The 16,403-nt window shown below is 40.8% G+C and overlaps 2 protein-coding genes across 2 annotated transcripts; one reads left to right on the top strand and one right to left on the bottom strand.

Annotated features, from left to right (window-relative positions):
* Nucleotides 1–2,972: 2,972 nt before the first annotated feature.
* LOC140999144 (transmembrane prolyl 4-hydroxylase-like) lies at nt 2,973–15,133 on the top strand. The gene is made up of 9 exons (XM_073469415.1): nt 2,973–3,658; nt 3,915–3,996; nt 9,054–9,250; nt 9,412–9,502; nt 10,921–11,083; nt 11,184–11,369; nt 11,852–11,942; nt 12,150–12,273; nt 14,020–15,133. Exons 1-9 carry the CDS (start codon nt 3,284–3,286, stop codon nt 14,232–14,234), a joined length of 1,524 nt encoding a protein of 507 aa, XP_073325516.1. The 5' UTR covers nt 2,973–3,283; the 3' UTR covers nt 14,235–15,133.
* LOC140999145 (secreted frizzled-related protein 5) lies at nt 4,417–6,591 on the bottom strand. Its single transcript, XM_073469417.1, has 4 exons — nt 6,017–6,591; nt 5,015–5,190; nt 4,846–4,932; nt 4,417–4,736 (listed from the first exon to the last, which is right to left on the bottom strand). Exons 1-4 carry the CDS (start codon nt 6,583–6,585, stop codon nt 4,417–4,419), a joined length of 1,152 nt encoding a protein of 383 aa, XP_073325518.1. The 5' UTR covers nt 6,586–6,591.
* Nucleotides 15,134–16,403: the final 1,270 nt, after the last annotated feature.

Consider the following 16,403-nt stretch of genomic DNA (forward strand, 5'->3'; position numbering starts at 1 on the left):
GGCGATGATCAGCCATATCGCTGCTGCTGCTGTGTGGATCCCAAGTGGAAGCAGTGGCGTGATCCCGGAAAACACCGCAAGGGGTGTGTGTGTGTTTGTGTGTGTTTGAGAGGGACTGTAAATGTGTGTGTGTGTATCAGACTCTCCAACCCCCTCACTCTCTGTGTGTCTCTGTAAAATAAGGGGGGTCAAATAGATTGATATAAGGGGCAATGCCACCGGGGAAATTAGCCTTCATTATTCAAGCTCCATTCCCATCTAGATATGCACCTCAAGAGAAATTCCTTGTGAATAATGCATTGGCTGAAAATTATGGAAATCCAACAGTATCATCCATGCTTAGCTGGCACCGACATGAGCAAAATAAAGCTGAGCATAAGGATAATTATTTGGCTTGCAGCGTTGAAATTGGCTGATTTTTTCCCCTTTGGTCCCAAAAACTGAGAGGCTGCACTCACACTCATACACATTATTACCGGCCAGAATGTAACACAGGAAGAGTTGACTCAACGGGATTACATTGAATTAAGTTTTAAACAAAGCAGATAGACTTTTCTCCATTTGATTTACATTGGCTACAGGATGACTTCACTGTGAAGGTCTGATGCCAAACAATTCACATTATATTCCTCAAAATGTTTCTGAATCAAATAAAAGCGATTTAAACTAAATTATAAGGCCACTTTTTTTTTTCCAGGGGATCACCTGGATCCCCAACAATTACGTCAGAAATCACAGATGACACAGCAACTCAGTTGATGAGGAGAGCTCTGCCTGCTGGTCTTCATCGCCACCGTGTGGTTCATTTTAGTAAAAGCAGCATATTTTCATTCATAAGCCAAACAAAAAAAAAAGTCCTATGTAGGGACGCTACAGTCAATAACATCAAATGCATTTTTGAAGCCTGTAGGAACAGAAAGAGTAGCCTATTAAAAAATGCTTTTGCTTAAAGGCTTGGTAAAGCTGGTTTATAGATTGTTTAACAACTAATTTACTTATACCATATTTACTTTAATAAGTCCTGAAACTCTCTAAAAGTGGGTGCAGATGTGTTAGGCCTAATATTATATGCAGTATGTCACAAAAATGACTAGAGGGTTTTGAAAGCTGATTTTGCTTTTTATTAACATCTTCTGTGGCCTGTGTGAGGACGCTTTCCAATGTCTGAAAGAAAATCTGCGATGCTGTCATAAGGGTAATCTTATTTACCACTCTTAAGGCACAAGAACGGGGGGTTGGGTTATAGGGTTGGAAAGAAGAGGACATTTAGGAGACAGGGGTGTCTAATGAAAGCCACAATCATATTGCATTATGAGGAATGTAGGATCAAGAGTTTCTAGAGCTTGATCCATAGGCTACCATAAGGGATTAAGTCAAGACATGTCTGTCTCTGCTGCTTCCATTTTGACCATTCTTATGAAGTTTCCCCAATTTTAAAGAAGTGCAATAGGCAACTTAATTGCTGGAATGGGCTTGACAATATCGGGCCTGTGTCCTGGCAGTGTGTAGGATTTGAAGCAACATAATGAGTAATTTAAAAAAATAACAGAAATGTCACATAACTAAATGGGATTCAGATTTATGACTTATATCCTAGCTAGTGTCACATCCTGTGTGGTGTAGTCCTGGAAAGTAAATTTATTCTGAGACAGCTAGCCTACTTTCTACTTAACATGGCGGTAAAGGTGCACTATGTAGTTTTTGGTGAGAAAATGTAATCAGGAGAAAAACATTTATTGATTAATTTTCATGACTGAATAAACCAGATAAACAAACAGTTACAGTTTTACTTTGTTTATATTTGCAGGACCCTTCCAAGCAGCCACCCACTGATGATGCATTTTTGTAGGCTAACCCAGAAGTTAGCATCACCCTGATTCCCTCGACAAAAAGCCTATGGGATTTTTTTATTGGATTTTGGAGTATTGTCGGAAATAAGCTCTGTGGCAAACGCAAGTTTATGATACTTGTACGTTTTGCTCAGGAAGATAATCTTCACAGACCACCTTTGTGATTTTCGAAGCGTAAAGTAAATCGATAGAAGTTAAAAGCTAATGTTAGGCTAGAAACAAACTGCATTGCGGTCGCATGACTGCAACGTCACCACCACTAAGCTTCGTACGACACAATTACTATACACATTTTCTGTACATTGATCAATGTACAAGTTGTAAAGTTTGAGTTAGAATAGTTTTCAACTAAAGTCGGTCTGTAAATATGGACTAGTGAGTAGGAGACGTGATGACGTTTAATGACAATTTCTGTAGTCTCATTTAGCCACTTGTTAGCAACTGTTGTTTTTAAGACAGGTAAGCGCTTTATAATTAAATTGTGGGACATGTAATGATGTATTTTATGTTGCAGAACAAAACGTGTAAAGATCTTAAGCCTGAACTCCTTGACTTTGAGACGAGGGAACCGGATGTGCAAAAATGCTAACTGACTTCTGGGTTTTATGACTACAAACTACACCACTCTATACCCCTTTGAGTATGGCCTGCTTATTCAATCATGAACAATATGAAATAAATGAATACATTTCTGAGTTTGAATTAATAACTTATTAATATTATAAACAGCCTATTAGCTTTCAGTGTTTGGATTTCTTTTCCAAAACTTCATAGTGCATCTTTAAGTAGCCTATTTCCATTCTAAGCTACTTTACCTGTTAGTTGTACCCTTCTGCTGTCCCACAACACTTTAAGGCAAATATTGCACCAGCTCCCAGCATTCTGACAGCTACTAGCTACCAGATAATACATTATTACAATATATTTAAACTTATTCGTGCTCTACATATTAAAAAGTCAGTGGTCCGAGCCACCGTTTTGCCCTGGAGTTGACCGTTAGAGGCCGCTACCTGTTTACTGTCGGACCAGAAATGGCGGCTCCCCTGCAGTCGTTAGCTTGTCCGTCTTGTTGTTAGGCAGGTTGTCAGGGGCAGCGCACCAGCCAGTTCGCTAACACGGGATTAACGGATTCGAGTTAATGATGACACCGTTATTTGTCAAAGAAAACGACTGTCATCATACCTGCTTTCTCGCTTGGAGCTGCCCCGCTTCGTTGGGTAAAAGCAGCGGAGACGACAGGGTGTATTTTTATCGAAACAGCCAGAGGTTTGCTGTGCGGTTTTGCCCCGTAGCTAGCTGTTAGCTAGGTGTGCTAACGTCAAGCAGCTAGCTAACGTTATCAGGCAGGCGTAAGGTGATAGACACTGGCAGTAACGTTACCCAGTAAATAGCACCGCAAGCTTTCCATTGCGTTTCATTCGTTTGGTGCGAAAATGGAAGACTTCCAGGAACATTTCATGGGGCAGGAAGAATTCAACGAAGACGATAAACCATTATTATCGCCGTTCAATCCCGCCTTTCGCCCCACTCGACTGCACATCCAGAGAAGTAGTATCTGCTCTCGGGCTTATTTTGTCGTGGTCATGGTCTTTTTCCATGTGTACATCCTGAATGTGATCGGCTTGCTGCTCTACGTGCACTACAACAACGGCCCCGGGGATCTTGTTAGCAGAGACGGGGCCACCTCAGCATCAGTCAGCGACAGTGGAAGCCCTCTGCCCCACCCTGCCCCAGCCTCACCCTCAGGAGAGCTGCATGTGGAGGACTACAGTCAAAGTTACAGTCTGCCTCGCATTGAGGGGATACGGGTGAGAAAAACTGAACAAATTCTATAATATAATACAATACTGAGAAAGTTAAATGTAATGATGATTTACATGAAAGTGAACTGCAGCTGGAATTCAAAAGGTTGGAGAGTGAATCTGTGATTTTGCTGCCTTGCTTGGATTTTAATTTCAGTATCAAGTTCATCAGAATTGAATGTGACAGAAATCTATGCAGTGTTCATGCATTTGATCCCTTATGTTATGAGTGTGTTGATAATGCCTTTTTGCCCATCTGCAGGTGGGTCATGTCCAGCAGGTGTCCTTCGTGCCAGACAAAACACATGAGATGAAGACAATCAGCCTGAAACCTCTGCTGTTTGGTATGTGCATCGTGATCTTTGGGTATGATCTGCTATTCATGAATAAACTGCATTTCATCAGGTTTTACACGACAACATTTAATTTCTCTCAAAGCCGTACAAATATAGATCAGGGATATTTACTTAAAATTCATAGATATGTACATTTTCTATTAAACATCTGTTAATTCTTTGACCTTAACTGCCTGAGAGACACAGTGTTGGTTTTTTAGGAGCTTCTTTGTGACTAGCTGACTGCATATTATCATCTTCTAAACAGAAGTTTTGAACATGATTTGAAAAGAGTAGACCAAGCATAAATACAGTTGTAGGTATTAAGGCAAATTCTAAATGCAGTGTCTATCATTTTCCTATGCGAAGCTGTTTAATGCTTGAATCACATCTCAGTTCTTCATGGATTTTCTAACTTGGCACATAATCCTAGCTCCTGCATCTGTGTTGTTTCCATTTGCGCGCAGCTGCCATCAGGTTCTTGTCTCGTTTTTTCCAGGCATAAGCCTTATTGACCACCAGGCGGTCCCCCTGCACTGTGCCTGTTACAAGGAAGGTCCCGCCGCGTGGGTGTTGTCGTGTCATGTTCCTTACACAGGTGGCATCTCTTTCCAGCCACAGTTCAATGCGGGAGCGGATCTGCCCACCTAACAGGGGTCCATGCTTCAGAACTTCCAGTTTGGCAGCTAGCGAGAACTGAGACAGGCTTACTGGACTATACTTGAGCCGTGTTAGACGGAGTTTCACAACTGGGAAGAAAGCGGGTAAACACAAAGAATTAAGGGCATGAAAAACTTGTAAAATATGTAGGCGAATCAAGGAAAGCACCAGACAGAAATGAAGAATATTAATACTCACCAAAATCACTCCTACAAAATGTCTCCAGTGTGTCTTTTGAAGAGGAGGCCTCCTCCAGCTCACAATCCCGACAGCTTGCCTGAGGCACTGAAAAAGTCAAACCACTAATTTAATCATTTGTTGAATCAAGTTGACTCAAGCGCGCGTGTCTGCATAGTGACTTTCTTACCTCTACGCCCCCCTGTGTTAACAGTGCTGTTGTTGACGGAGGAGATGCACATGAGATGGTCTGCAGGATACTGGTCACAGCGTAGAATTTCTGGCCACGGGTAGCCATAACAACTCATGATTGGTGCACAGCTGTCCCGAACAGATTCGCACAGACTCCTGCAGGGTGATATGAACCTGATAAAGAAGAGATGGAGAGGGAATGTGGGCAGCATTAAAAAGATGAGAGGATCTGAATCAATAGTGTAGTGGTGGGGAACAAACAAGGCTAGATTAGATAACATTTGGTAGCTTGTTTTTCTTTTTCTCAACCTAGAGGTGCTAATGTGACAAAAATTAGATTATAGTGCTTTGATGGCTTGCTTTCAGTGTGAAACCAGGGCCTTACCTCAGAGACCAGCACCAATTAGCCTAGCTTTCACAAGGTGTTAACCCTTGATGACCCTGCTCCTATTTAACATTACCATTAATCCAGTTTTTGTTTTTTTCTATCCTATTGATGAAGCAGGTCAGCCTTCTGTTAGGGTTCTTTTTAAACTGGGACCCTGGCTACCACACTACTAGAGCTGCAACGATTAGTCTGTTAATTGATTAGTCGACTGAAAGAAAATTAGATGCCAACTATTTTGATGAGTGCTTACCTTTTCAAGCAAAAAAATGTCAAACTTTTGCTGCAATTCTTTCTTTTCTTCCCATTTATGATGGTAAAAGAAGAGGCTCTGGGTTTCCGACTATTTGTATTAAAGAAGCAATTTGAAGATGTTACTCTTGGCTCTGGGAGATTGTGATGAGAATTTGTCTTCATATTTTTGGCAAACATTTAATGGATTTTCACTAGAAATAGTCAGCAGATTAGTTGATAATTATAGTTGCAGCCCAACACATTAGCACTACTAAATTTAAGTGCATTTCTAAACAGAAACCTACGAGCAGCTGTCCCCTGAAAATCAGAATTGTGACTTCCAAAGACACAATAATGGAAAAAGGTTTTTTGTAAACTTACCTGTCAAGGCAGATGGGTGCAAAGAGAGAGCAGAGGAAGATGCGGGCGTCAGGGTGGCACTCTCTCGCAAGTAGTGGCAACCAACTGGCACTCTGTTGAACAGCCTCAGCTGGAGACTCATGGCCCAGCAGGTTGGGCATCCTCATGGTGTCATAACCAATGTTTTGGCACAAAGCCATGCCTGACGGGATAGGGACACAGCGAGAGGAACGACGGGGCTCCCACAGCCCACCTTCACCAATAGAAAACATGGACCTGAAGCCAGTAGTTGTGTCAGGGTCCCCCCACTCCTCACCATCCTCTTCTGCTGCTGCTCCTGGTCTAGAAACATGAATATCTCCAAATCCAATTTCACTGTTTCCCTCGATACTTGCCCTTTCCCCGCCCCTGTCCTTTAGTCCAAATCTAACTCTACCCTCGGCCCTCGCTCGGCCCTCCAGTCCTGCCCTCACTCTACCAGGACCAAGCGCTATTGTGCTGCTAGGCCCAGCAAGCAGAAGGAGAAACAGTAGGGAGGCCAAATGGGTGGTTTTTCTTGGGATAAAATGAGGGCAGATCACCGCAGTCATCCTGGGACAGAGGTTGGAAAGTAGGAGCAATCCCGAAGTGTGTCTCTTCTGTGTGACAGTGCAGGAGAGGATGGTAGAATAGGTGTATTTATAGTGGGCGGTGATTTCATTTGCATATGAAGGGGTAAGGGGAGGTTTAGAGAAGGGTTGGGGGGGACATTAATGTGTTATTAGAGATGTGAATCCACTGCATTTATGAGCAGATTTAAGTGTGTTTGACAGAGATCAAGATCAGTTAGGTGGTTGATTTGACATTTGGATACTTTTGGCTTTCGGCCATTTCTATCCCCACAGCTGGAAGTGAAACTCTTCTACACTTAGCATCATGCATTTTCATTCAACACACACCTAACTACCCTGTTCCACCCTGATTCCTTTGCTGTTTGTACTACTTTTTTATGCACCCCTGCTGCTAAGAGGGGAAGGTTGCATATTTTTATGAATACTTAATACTCATGAGAATATAACCCTTAAAGAGAAGTTAGTCAACATGTAAAAGCAAATATTTGTTATAATTGATTTATCATTTAAGACTTTTTTTCAAGAAAAATGCCCCAAGTTATCTGGTTCCAATACTGAAAATAATCAGTAGTTGCAGCTCTAGTGTGCACTGCTTGTGATTGTGTGTGTGTGTGTGTGTGTGTGTGTGTGTGTGTGTGTGTGTGTGTCGGACACAAACAAAATTCGTGTCGCCCTGCTGTGTAGCCATGGCCTGATTCCTGTTCAGACAAGCAGGTCACTTCCTTTCCGGGGGGAGAAAGGAAGGCTCAGTCCCCCTTCAATTATATCAGTTATCCAATTTAATGAGGCTTGACCTGACAATAGGAATTAACCAAGTGGGTACAGTGTAAAAGACACGGGTGACAAACAAGGTCTCTACTGTACAGGCAGCCAACCTGCCGGAAGCCTTTTATTAAGAGGGCAAATGACTGACAGACATGGATGGGATTGAGAGGAAGAAGAGAACAGGAGGGAGCCATGAAACAGTCATATGTGCCCTCACACTTCGTACAAAAATATATATAATAGAATAAATATATGATGTGATATAATGTGATTGATTCTCTAAAAGCCCAGGTGGACATACAGAGGAAATGTTAAGGGACAGATATCAAAATTAGAGACAACATGGAAAAAATACTAATAAGTATAGTAGGTGTAAATGATTCTTTTAGGGCTTAGTACTAATTAATATTAGCAATCATTGACTCCCAGAAGCCCACATTGTTTCCACCCTCCTGTGGGAGAAGTCCAGTGTCATTACTCATTAAACCTACCCGTGGGACAGTCTATATCACAAATGGCTCGCTGGGGAGTGACAAAGGGGAATAGCTTGTACTCATTATATTCACAGTCTATCTATACTATAACTGAAGAGTTCCTGCGGTTTAACACCTACTCAATCATGCAAGAAGTTATGCGCTGTTGCTCTTAAGATACTCTAAGTAGTTTTCCACAGTTAACGCTAATATAATATTTATGTAACTCATTGTTCCTGTAGTCTGGGTTATTTCAACATTGAAATTAATTTAGTACCTGCATGATCTTTCATAATACCGATTAAGATTTTTTAAGTCTGTGTTTCAATGGGAAAGTGTTTTAGTAATGCACTTTGATTAGAAGTTTATGGGATTTGTCTTGGTTTTTAGGGCCCAGACATACTAATCACACTTAATTAGCATACCCTGATCAAACTATCTCTAAATTGCCCCTTTCACACTGTTAGCCAATCTAAAGTAATCCATTTAGTCTGACAGATCAAATCAACACTGTCAACAAAGATCTTCTAATCCACTTAAAAGTCAAGCACTCACTCACCAACTCAGGTGTGCAGTATAGATCCATTTGACATGTTTGTGTGTAGAGGGAATTTTCTGACTTTTTGAAATGAATTTTAAAGTGATAGCATCGATTCTGCGGTTGAAAAGAAGAGGTTTCAGTGCATTTGCTTTCTTTTCAATAAGTGGCAGCACTGCTACCTAATCATCCTGTGTAATCCTCACGTGTGAATGTGTGAATCGTTACGCACTAAAGTTAGTCTGAACCCAGAATGTCAGCCAGATTTTGCATGTTCTTGATTAGCGTTGCATAATCTGCAAGCCACTTTCTTTGATGAATGTATATCCTTGATCCTCTCTCTAATCTTGAGTAGAAGGAGGGCCTGCTGGTAATATGGACTTTTCATTTCCGTAAATGTTTATTTGGTCACATAGTCTGGCAGTTAATTTGGGCTTTGAGGTTTTTTTCAGTTTATCCTGGGGAAAATATAGACTCCACAGACTCACTCCCATAATTTATCATGGAAAAACATCTTGTACATCAGATACTTTGGGTGAGAATGTGAAATAGTTGTGTCCCATTTTGAGATCAGGATCTTTGAAAGGTATTGCCAACATATGATCGCGCATGTCCAAGGCCAGACTGTGTCTTAACGTTTACCACTGTTGTCTTTTTCTTGTTCCTGTCAGAGATCCCTGGCTTCCTGTCAGAGGAGGAATGCCGTGTGGTGGTGCAGCTGGCTCAGCTCAAGGGTCTGATGGAGAGCCAGACAACAGCACCCAGCCAGGGACAAGAGGAGTCAAACCAGCCACTGCTTTCTCTCAGCACAGAGGAGGTCTTCAGTCTGTTGGACCTAAACCAGGATGGGCTGCTTCAGAAACAGGAGGTGACAAGAGAGAAATATCCCATTTCCATATGTCTGTAAAGCTGGAAAAGGAAAATACATTTCCAGAAAAATCCATTCTATGTGATTAAATATTAGGTGAACTGTCAGAATGTGTTTTGCTTTTTGTTTTGAAAAGAAAAATATTCTGGTCTCTCCTCCAGATTGTGAGTCACTCACGCTCTCGAGATGGTACTTGGTTGGGCCCAGACAGTTTGCGGCAGATACTCACTGGTCTGGAAGACTGCCCAACAGGTTGGTGCCCCTGTTATTTGTTTGTGTTTGCCGAAGTGTGTTTCTATACATGTGACTGTTTGGAGTAATATTTTGTTTTATGATGAAAAGGGAGAAAAGTGAGAGAAGTGAGAGCAAATTAGCAAAAAATTATTCAGTCCCAATACAAAGACTGGGATGCTACTTTTTACTTTTAACAGCAAGCATATTTGACATGGTTTCAATTCTCATTTACCACAGTATCGATACACCCATACCAGTTGTGCTTCATTGCTTGACACACATACTGACGTAGCCACATAGCCCTGCCTCCTCTCACTCACCTGAAGTCATGTCTTCTTGTCTCGTTTCATTTGCTCTAGAAAACAGCAGAAATACTTCACATTTGAGGCAAATAAGCAAGGAAAGACAAAGCGTACAAGCATGCCCACTTGCAAGCATTTGTGCTAACGAGCAGTCTTGAAGTAGCATGGGATCGTGGGAGTTGCTGTCTCCATTGTTAAACAACCACCATTGCCGATGAAAATCTATCTGATGTGACCCAGGCAGAAATGTTTACAGACAAGTTAATGTATCACAGTTTTATTCTTGTTACGTTTATTCATGTTCACCAACTTCCTCCTCACTCTCCAACATATCATCTGGTGTCCCAGAAGTCATAGCAACAAGCGACTAAATGAAAAGCAGAGTAACCTTAAATAAAATTATGGATTATTTAGGGATAGAACATTGTTGAAAACGTTTAGGATAAAGTAAGTACACAACTCAACAAAATATAGTCGGTGGTTCAGTTTGTGTGTGTGTGTGTGTGTGTGTGAGTGTTTCAGCAGTGGTTGTGTACCGGTAAGAGTAAGTGGCTGACGGGTGGCTGTGGTTGCGTGCAAGTCTTTGTGAGTGGCAAGGCCGGAAGAGGGGTGACACTGTTTTGACCTGATGCCATTGTGCCAGGCGTTGTACACATCCCAGTCCGGATGTGCCTCATCCTATCTCATTAAAAACTGATTATTCTCCAACCCCTTTTTCTTAATTTTCCCCCGGATCCCCTGCACCCCACTCCCTCCTCCACACACTGTCGTTAACCCCCCCAAGTCCACCACTTCTCTGGCACCCCAGAGCTATTGTTGCGGCTGGGGCGCGGTCTCCCAGGGGAACTGATGGGGGCCAGACATTCATTCATTCAGCTGAGAGTAACAGCATACGGTTGGACAAGGAGGGAAGGAATGGAGGAAACAGAGAAGGGAGGCTGTTGTAGCCCAAACTGGACTGAACTGAAATTGTCATACTGTATAACTGAAAGACTGTAATCATTTCACGGGGCTCCATTCATATCTATAGTTATGAAATTCGATTTTAACTGTACTTTTATGTCCCAGGCTCCTGGCTATATGAAGGAATAAAAATAGCCTACTAAAAGATCATGTGTGTGTGTTCCTTGGCAGGGATGCTGACTTTGGGGGACTTCAGACGGGTCTATGATGTGTCACAGCGCCCAGGGCAACAGAGAAGCAGGAAGCTCCGGAGTCAGTTTAAACAGAGAAGCAAGCATACATGGCTTTACCAAGGCCAGGGATCCCACCATGTCCTGCACACACTCAGGAACAGGTAATTACACATACACAATTTGTCATGCTCTTACAGTAGCAGACAATACAGTCATGTATTGAAATATCGATGAATTTTCTGTTTTATGTCTTTTTCTCAGAATAATCAGTCTGACACGTCTGCCCTCGGCACTGGTTGAGCTGAGCGAGCCACTGCAGGTGATTCGCTATGAACACGGAGACTTCAGTAATGCCCACCATGACAGCAGCCCTTCTCATTCAGAGACTACTTGCGCACACACACGATTGGCGGGAAACACATCTGCTCTCGCAGAGGTCTCGTGCAGGTGTGTATGATACATGTTTTCTTATCAGTTTATAATTAATTTCTGAAAGTTTAGCAGTTGTGTAATTTTACAGACAATGTTATTATCTCTGCATTAGCTTAGCTTTTCATTTGACTTCTGAATGATTACACACGTTTATAATGCATAATACAGTTTGTAAACATGTATTTTCCTCAGTTTTTTATTTGTAAATTTAGGCTTCAATGTAAGGATAATTGTTTTAGTTTATGAACACACCTGTGATTTTGTTCAAACATTTTTATAGTGAGTTGTTCCATGGTCAGTGTTAGGCACTAATTTCTTTGTTTTCTTACCTGTTTACCAAAAATATAACTTTAAAATAAAATTTGTTTGTCAAAATATTGTGATAGCTTTTAGACAGTTATTCACAGTGCTGGTGCCTTAAACATAATAATGTCCCTATAGGTACATTTTCTTCACAATAATCTCTATTTGTCGCTTCCTTTCCTGTTTCATCTCAGGTATCTTACCATGTTATTCTACCTCAGCTCTGTAGAGGAAGGTGGTGAGACCACCTTTCCCGTGGCAGACAACCGTACCTATGAAGAGCAGGTGAGTGTGCTTTCACAACCCACAGTCATATCCCAGCAAAGCCTCTTTTTATGCCACTGTGAAATGATAACAACTGTACATGACCTGACTGCTGCTGATAACACGCAGATGGTGCTAAACCATGACTTGGAATCTGACACCGGCTTGAACACAGTGTGCCAAAATAAACGATTAGACACAAGCTGTTTACAGTTTTGTGTGTCCTAGGCACTGGTCCAGGATGGAGTTGACTTGACAGACACTCAGGAGACATGTGGCAGAGGGAACCTGAGGATGAAACCAACTGCTGGGACAGCTCTCCTCTGGTACAACCACCTCTCTGATGGTAGAGGTAAGACCAGAACAGAAAGACTTAGCTGTATCATTTAATGCACACATATCTAGTGAGCCCTCCAGTATGTTGATTTGGGTTTTTGTATTGTACAAAGAAAGGTTTGTCAAACCCCATGTCATTAGATTTTAACCCTGTGTCCAGGGAGAACCTAGCATACAAGTGTGTTTTCATTGCAACTTCTCTGTGGATTGTCACTGCACAGAAGTAAAAATATATCACACACAGGGATCTCTTTCAGGGTTTGTAAAAAAAAAAAAAAAGAAAAAAAAAAACTTGCCTGCCTGTGTCAGCTGATAGGCGGATCATGGACTGTGAGCCTGTGGGTGAACAAAGTTCAATGAAATTGCCAAGGTTTTTTTTGTGCCTTGTACTCTCTTTTTCCTTGTCAACAGTCTTCTCAGTTTTCATTCTCTGTCTCTTTCTATAACTCATCTCATTGGATCTGTTGTGAGGTTGTGCTGTGCTGTTCTCATAACTTCTTGAATAGATTTTCTGATTGGATTGATTGCATTCTGGGAGAGGCCAGTTTGATATGAGCACATACATATCATAAATGTTATACATATCAATACTCATTTTCTGAAGTATCGATTACAGGTACCAGCTGTGCTTTCTCGTTGTCTTTTTTCTCTGACAGTGAGTTGACACACACACCGCTGCAGTGCCCACATAGCCCCGCCTCCTCTCACAAAGGGCTGTCTTTTTGTCACTGTGTTAGCTTATTAAAGAGGGCCGTTTCAGAGCCGTCTGCCACTGGTTGTGGTTGGAACAGCTGGAGTGCTGTTTGGAAATACTTAGCATTTGAGGCAAATGAACAAGGAAAGTCAAATGATAAAAGCATGCCCAATGCAAGCGATGCAACAGTGCTAATGAAAAGTGCTAACACAACAGATTTAGACTCAAAAACATGAACAAGGTCAGCACACTGTAGCTCTCTTAAGTGTGATTTATTCGCACATACACAAGTGACGTTACACATTAATGCTCTTCTTCACAGTTAGTTGACATAAAGAGATGCCATCTTTAAATACAAATGCTGTAAGTGAAATATAAAATCCTCGTATACTAGTGATACTGCATGCGCTTCAATGTAAAAAAAAAGAAACATAATATCCAACAATATTGATAACCTGCTCACAGCACGAAAGAATAACATCAGGCCAGTAGGCCATAAATTCAATATGGCCAGATCTAAATAGAGGAAGGAGCATGTCCATATGCAAGAAATACTACAGATCAGTGCCAACTTTAGGTGCTAACGCAACAGATAAAGTAAAGGGAGTTAATTGCCAACACACCTCTATAGAGAATTTAGAGATTAGTGACAGCTACCATTTCAGCATCACTGAAGCACTAAATAAGATGGCCCAGTAAACTGTTGATAAGTGTGTTTCCCTGATGTCGGCCCAACAGCTATTTGTAATTCTCAAAGCTATTGTATCAAAGTTAAACAATTCAGTTTCCTGACAGCATTACCATTGGACATCAAATAAAATACAATACAATACATTGCACAAGGACAACATTTTGGATTGATTTTAAAAAGAAAAGTAAAAGACTAAAGCTTTGGTTTTGCACAGAAACACTGGCATCCGCAAAAAAAAAAAAGACATGGTTAGCTTTTTTGTTTTAGAAATGTCCCATTTTGTCTTTGAATTATCCAGCATTATCTCTAAAAGTTGATTAGGGCTTGTTGCTGAGCTTTTGTCTGAATTCATTCATCCTCTCTCCTGGCTTCCCTAGGCTGGATGGGTGAGCTGGATGAGTATTCCCTGCACGGCGAATGCCCAGTCAGGCGTGGGGTGAAGTGGGTGGCCAACAGCTGGGTAAATGTGGACCCAGATCACCAGCAGCAGGCCCGATACCAGAGACTAGTTGCACAGAGACATCAAGCTAAGTCAGGCATGGAGGAGCATTACCAACCTCTGTCACACAGCGACCTCCACCAGGATCTATAGCTGGGAGTTTTTAATAACAACACAAAGCGACCATAATTTTAAAACTTGGTCATTCTTGCAACTATGAGGCCAGTGAGGCCTGGCAGACTTTTCCACAATTTCAGATGCTGTAGTCTAAATGGAATTTGCACAAAAATCATCCTTTTCATTGAATCTGTCTTGCATTATATTATGTCTCTCAAGCTGCTGCTTGGATATCCTTATTTACTTCATACATCAGTCAATCTCATTTGAAAAGTTTGGTGAATTCTATTATAGGATTACGGTAGGCAGATGCATTGGTTTTTCTCTAAATTCATTTTTAACATACCTATAAATAACATATTGATAAAATAGAGCGAGTTCTCTATTAACTTGCGCCTTGAAGAAATTATCACAGAATACCAGATATATATGGATACTATGATGTGAGCTGGAAAAGATGCAGACACGTCTAAGAGATAAGCCTGTTTATCTGCCTTCCATTTAGGTTTACTAAGCATCTGGCCCTGTTGCAGGTCAGTGTTATTTAATGTAGAATTTAAGCCTTTTGTTACAAGCCATATCACTATTCATCTGTGAATGTGTTCCTGAGGGAAGTTTTTTGTGAAATCATTTATATCTGTTCTTTATTGTTTTCAGAGTTTATAATAAAATATTATTTAATAAGGGACTGGCTGTGGGAGAGCAGTCTTTCAGGTGTAATATGTCTTTGATATTCAAACTTTAGTGTCTCTTATCCTCACAACCCAAAAATATTTAATTGTCTGAGATATTTATTTGAGTGATATTTATTACCATTATGGTTTAAGTTAAATGAATGCATATTTATTACAGGTTGATGTTGCACTGAATCTGTTGCTGTATTTTATTGTGTTTGTTCTATGTCATGAAATATATAAAGCAATGTTTTATTATCAGTGGTGTTGTGAATGTGATCATTTATGCGAACCTGTACGTATAGACAATGTCCACAAGATGTCGCCCCAACGTCAAATACAACACTACAATATCTGAGTAAATTATGAGCTAGTTCACAAATGGTTCATTCATTCATTGTGATTTAATTGACAACTGCTGCGCTAGCATCCTGTTGGCTCCAGTTCACTCTGTGTGGAAGCATAGACATGTTGATTTATAACCCTTTCTTGTGTCTTGTTACAGACAGACAGATAGATAATGACTTTATTAGCGACACAAGAGGAAGGCCCATAGGACACTAAAAGCAACAGACAATATATTCAAATATGAATAAAAAAAGGTTGGAAATAATAATAATATGTACAATCAAAAATCACCATTTCATGAAGGCACCTGCACATTCAGGATGGACACTGTCGCTCTAAACTGGGGCTGCCCAAAGTGAGGCCCACAGTCTAAAGTTGGCCCATCATAAGGTTTGATTTGGCCTGGCAGTTTTTTCTTGTGAAAAAATAGAATGGCACTCAGAAGAGCGCATACTTTTGCCAAGGCCCCTGTAATTAAATCAAGCCTAATCCAGTATCAAATAAAACATTTAAATCTGCTGATCTGAATGTTTATATGGATCTGCATCAAATTTTTATTTATTTTTATTTATGCTGGTTAAAAAAATATTCAGGGCATCCACACATTGACACTTTGCATCAATAAACAAAATGGTAAAATATAATAGGTGCTTACTTTTGGCCTTCTGTTCACCATTAAGTTTTAATATTGTCCCTCCAAGGGAAAACATTTGGGCACCCCTGCTTTACAGGGGCTTTATGTAGTTTTAAATTTAAACTCAGAATTTTAATATTTACAATGTTAATGTGGTAATAATACAAATTCAGAAATATTATTTTTTTCCATAGCTGAAAAAACAAACTGTTCTCAGAGGAATATAAGGTTCCCAGAACAAAGGATACTTTATACTAAGGTCAGTTTGTTTATTCAGTCATGAAAGCGAGGAGAGTTTGTTTATTAAGTTTGTTAAGGCATAAAAAAAAAATCAAAACTGCAAATCCACATAGTGCACTTTTAAACCCAACACATGCTCTTGTGAGTTTTTATTCCCCCCAGCCACAGTGCTTGTGGAGAGTTAAAGCTAGAGTCAAAGGGATAGTTCGGGTCTTTTGATGTGGGGTTGTATGAGGTACTTATCCCTGGTCAGTGTGTTACCTGCAGTCCAACAGCCTTTTCCTTTATCACTACATTCTGCCTGTGCGT

Source organism: Pagrus major, chromosome 7 (genome assembly GCF_040436345.1).
Source record: "Pagrus major chromosome 7, Pma_NU_1.0".
NCBI classification, from domain to species: domain Eukaryota; kingdom Metazoa; phylum Chordata; class Actinopteri; order Spariformes; family Sparidae; genus Pagrus; species Pagrus major.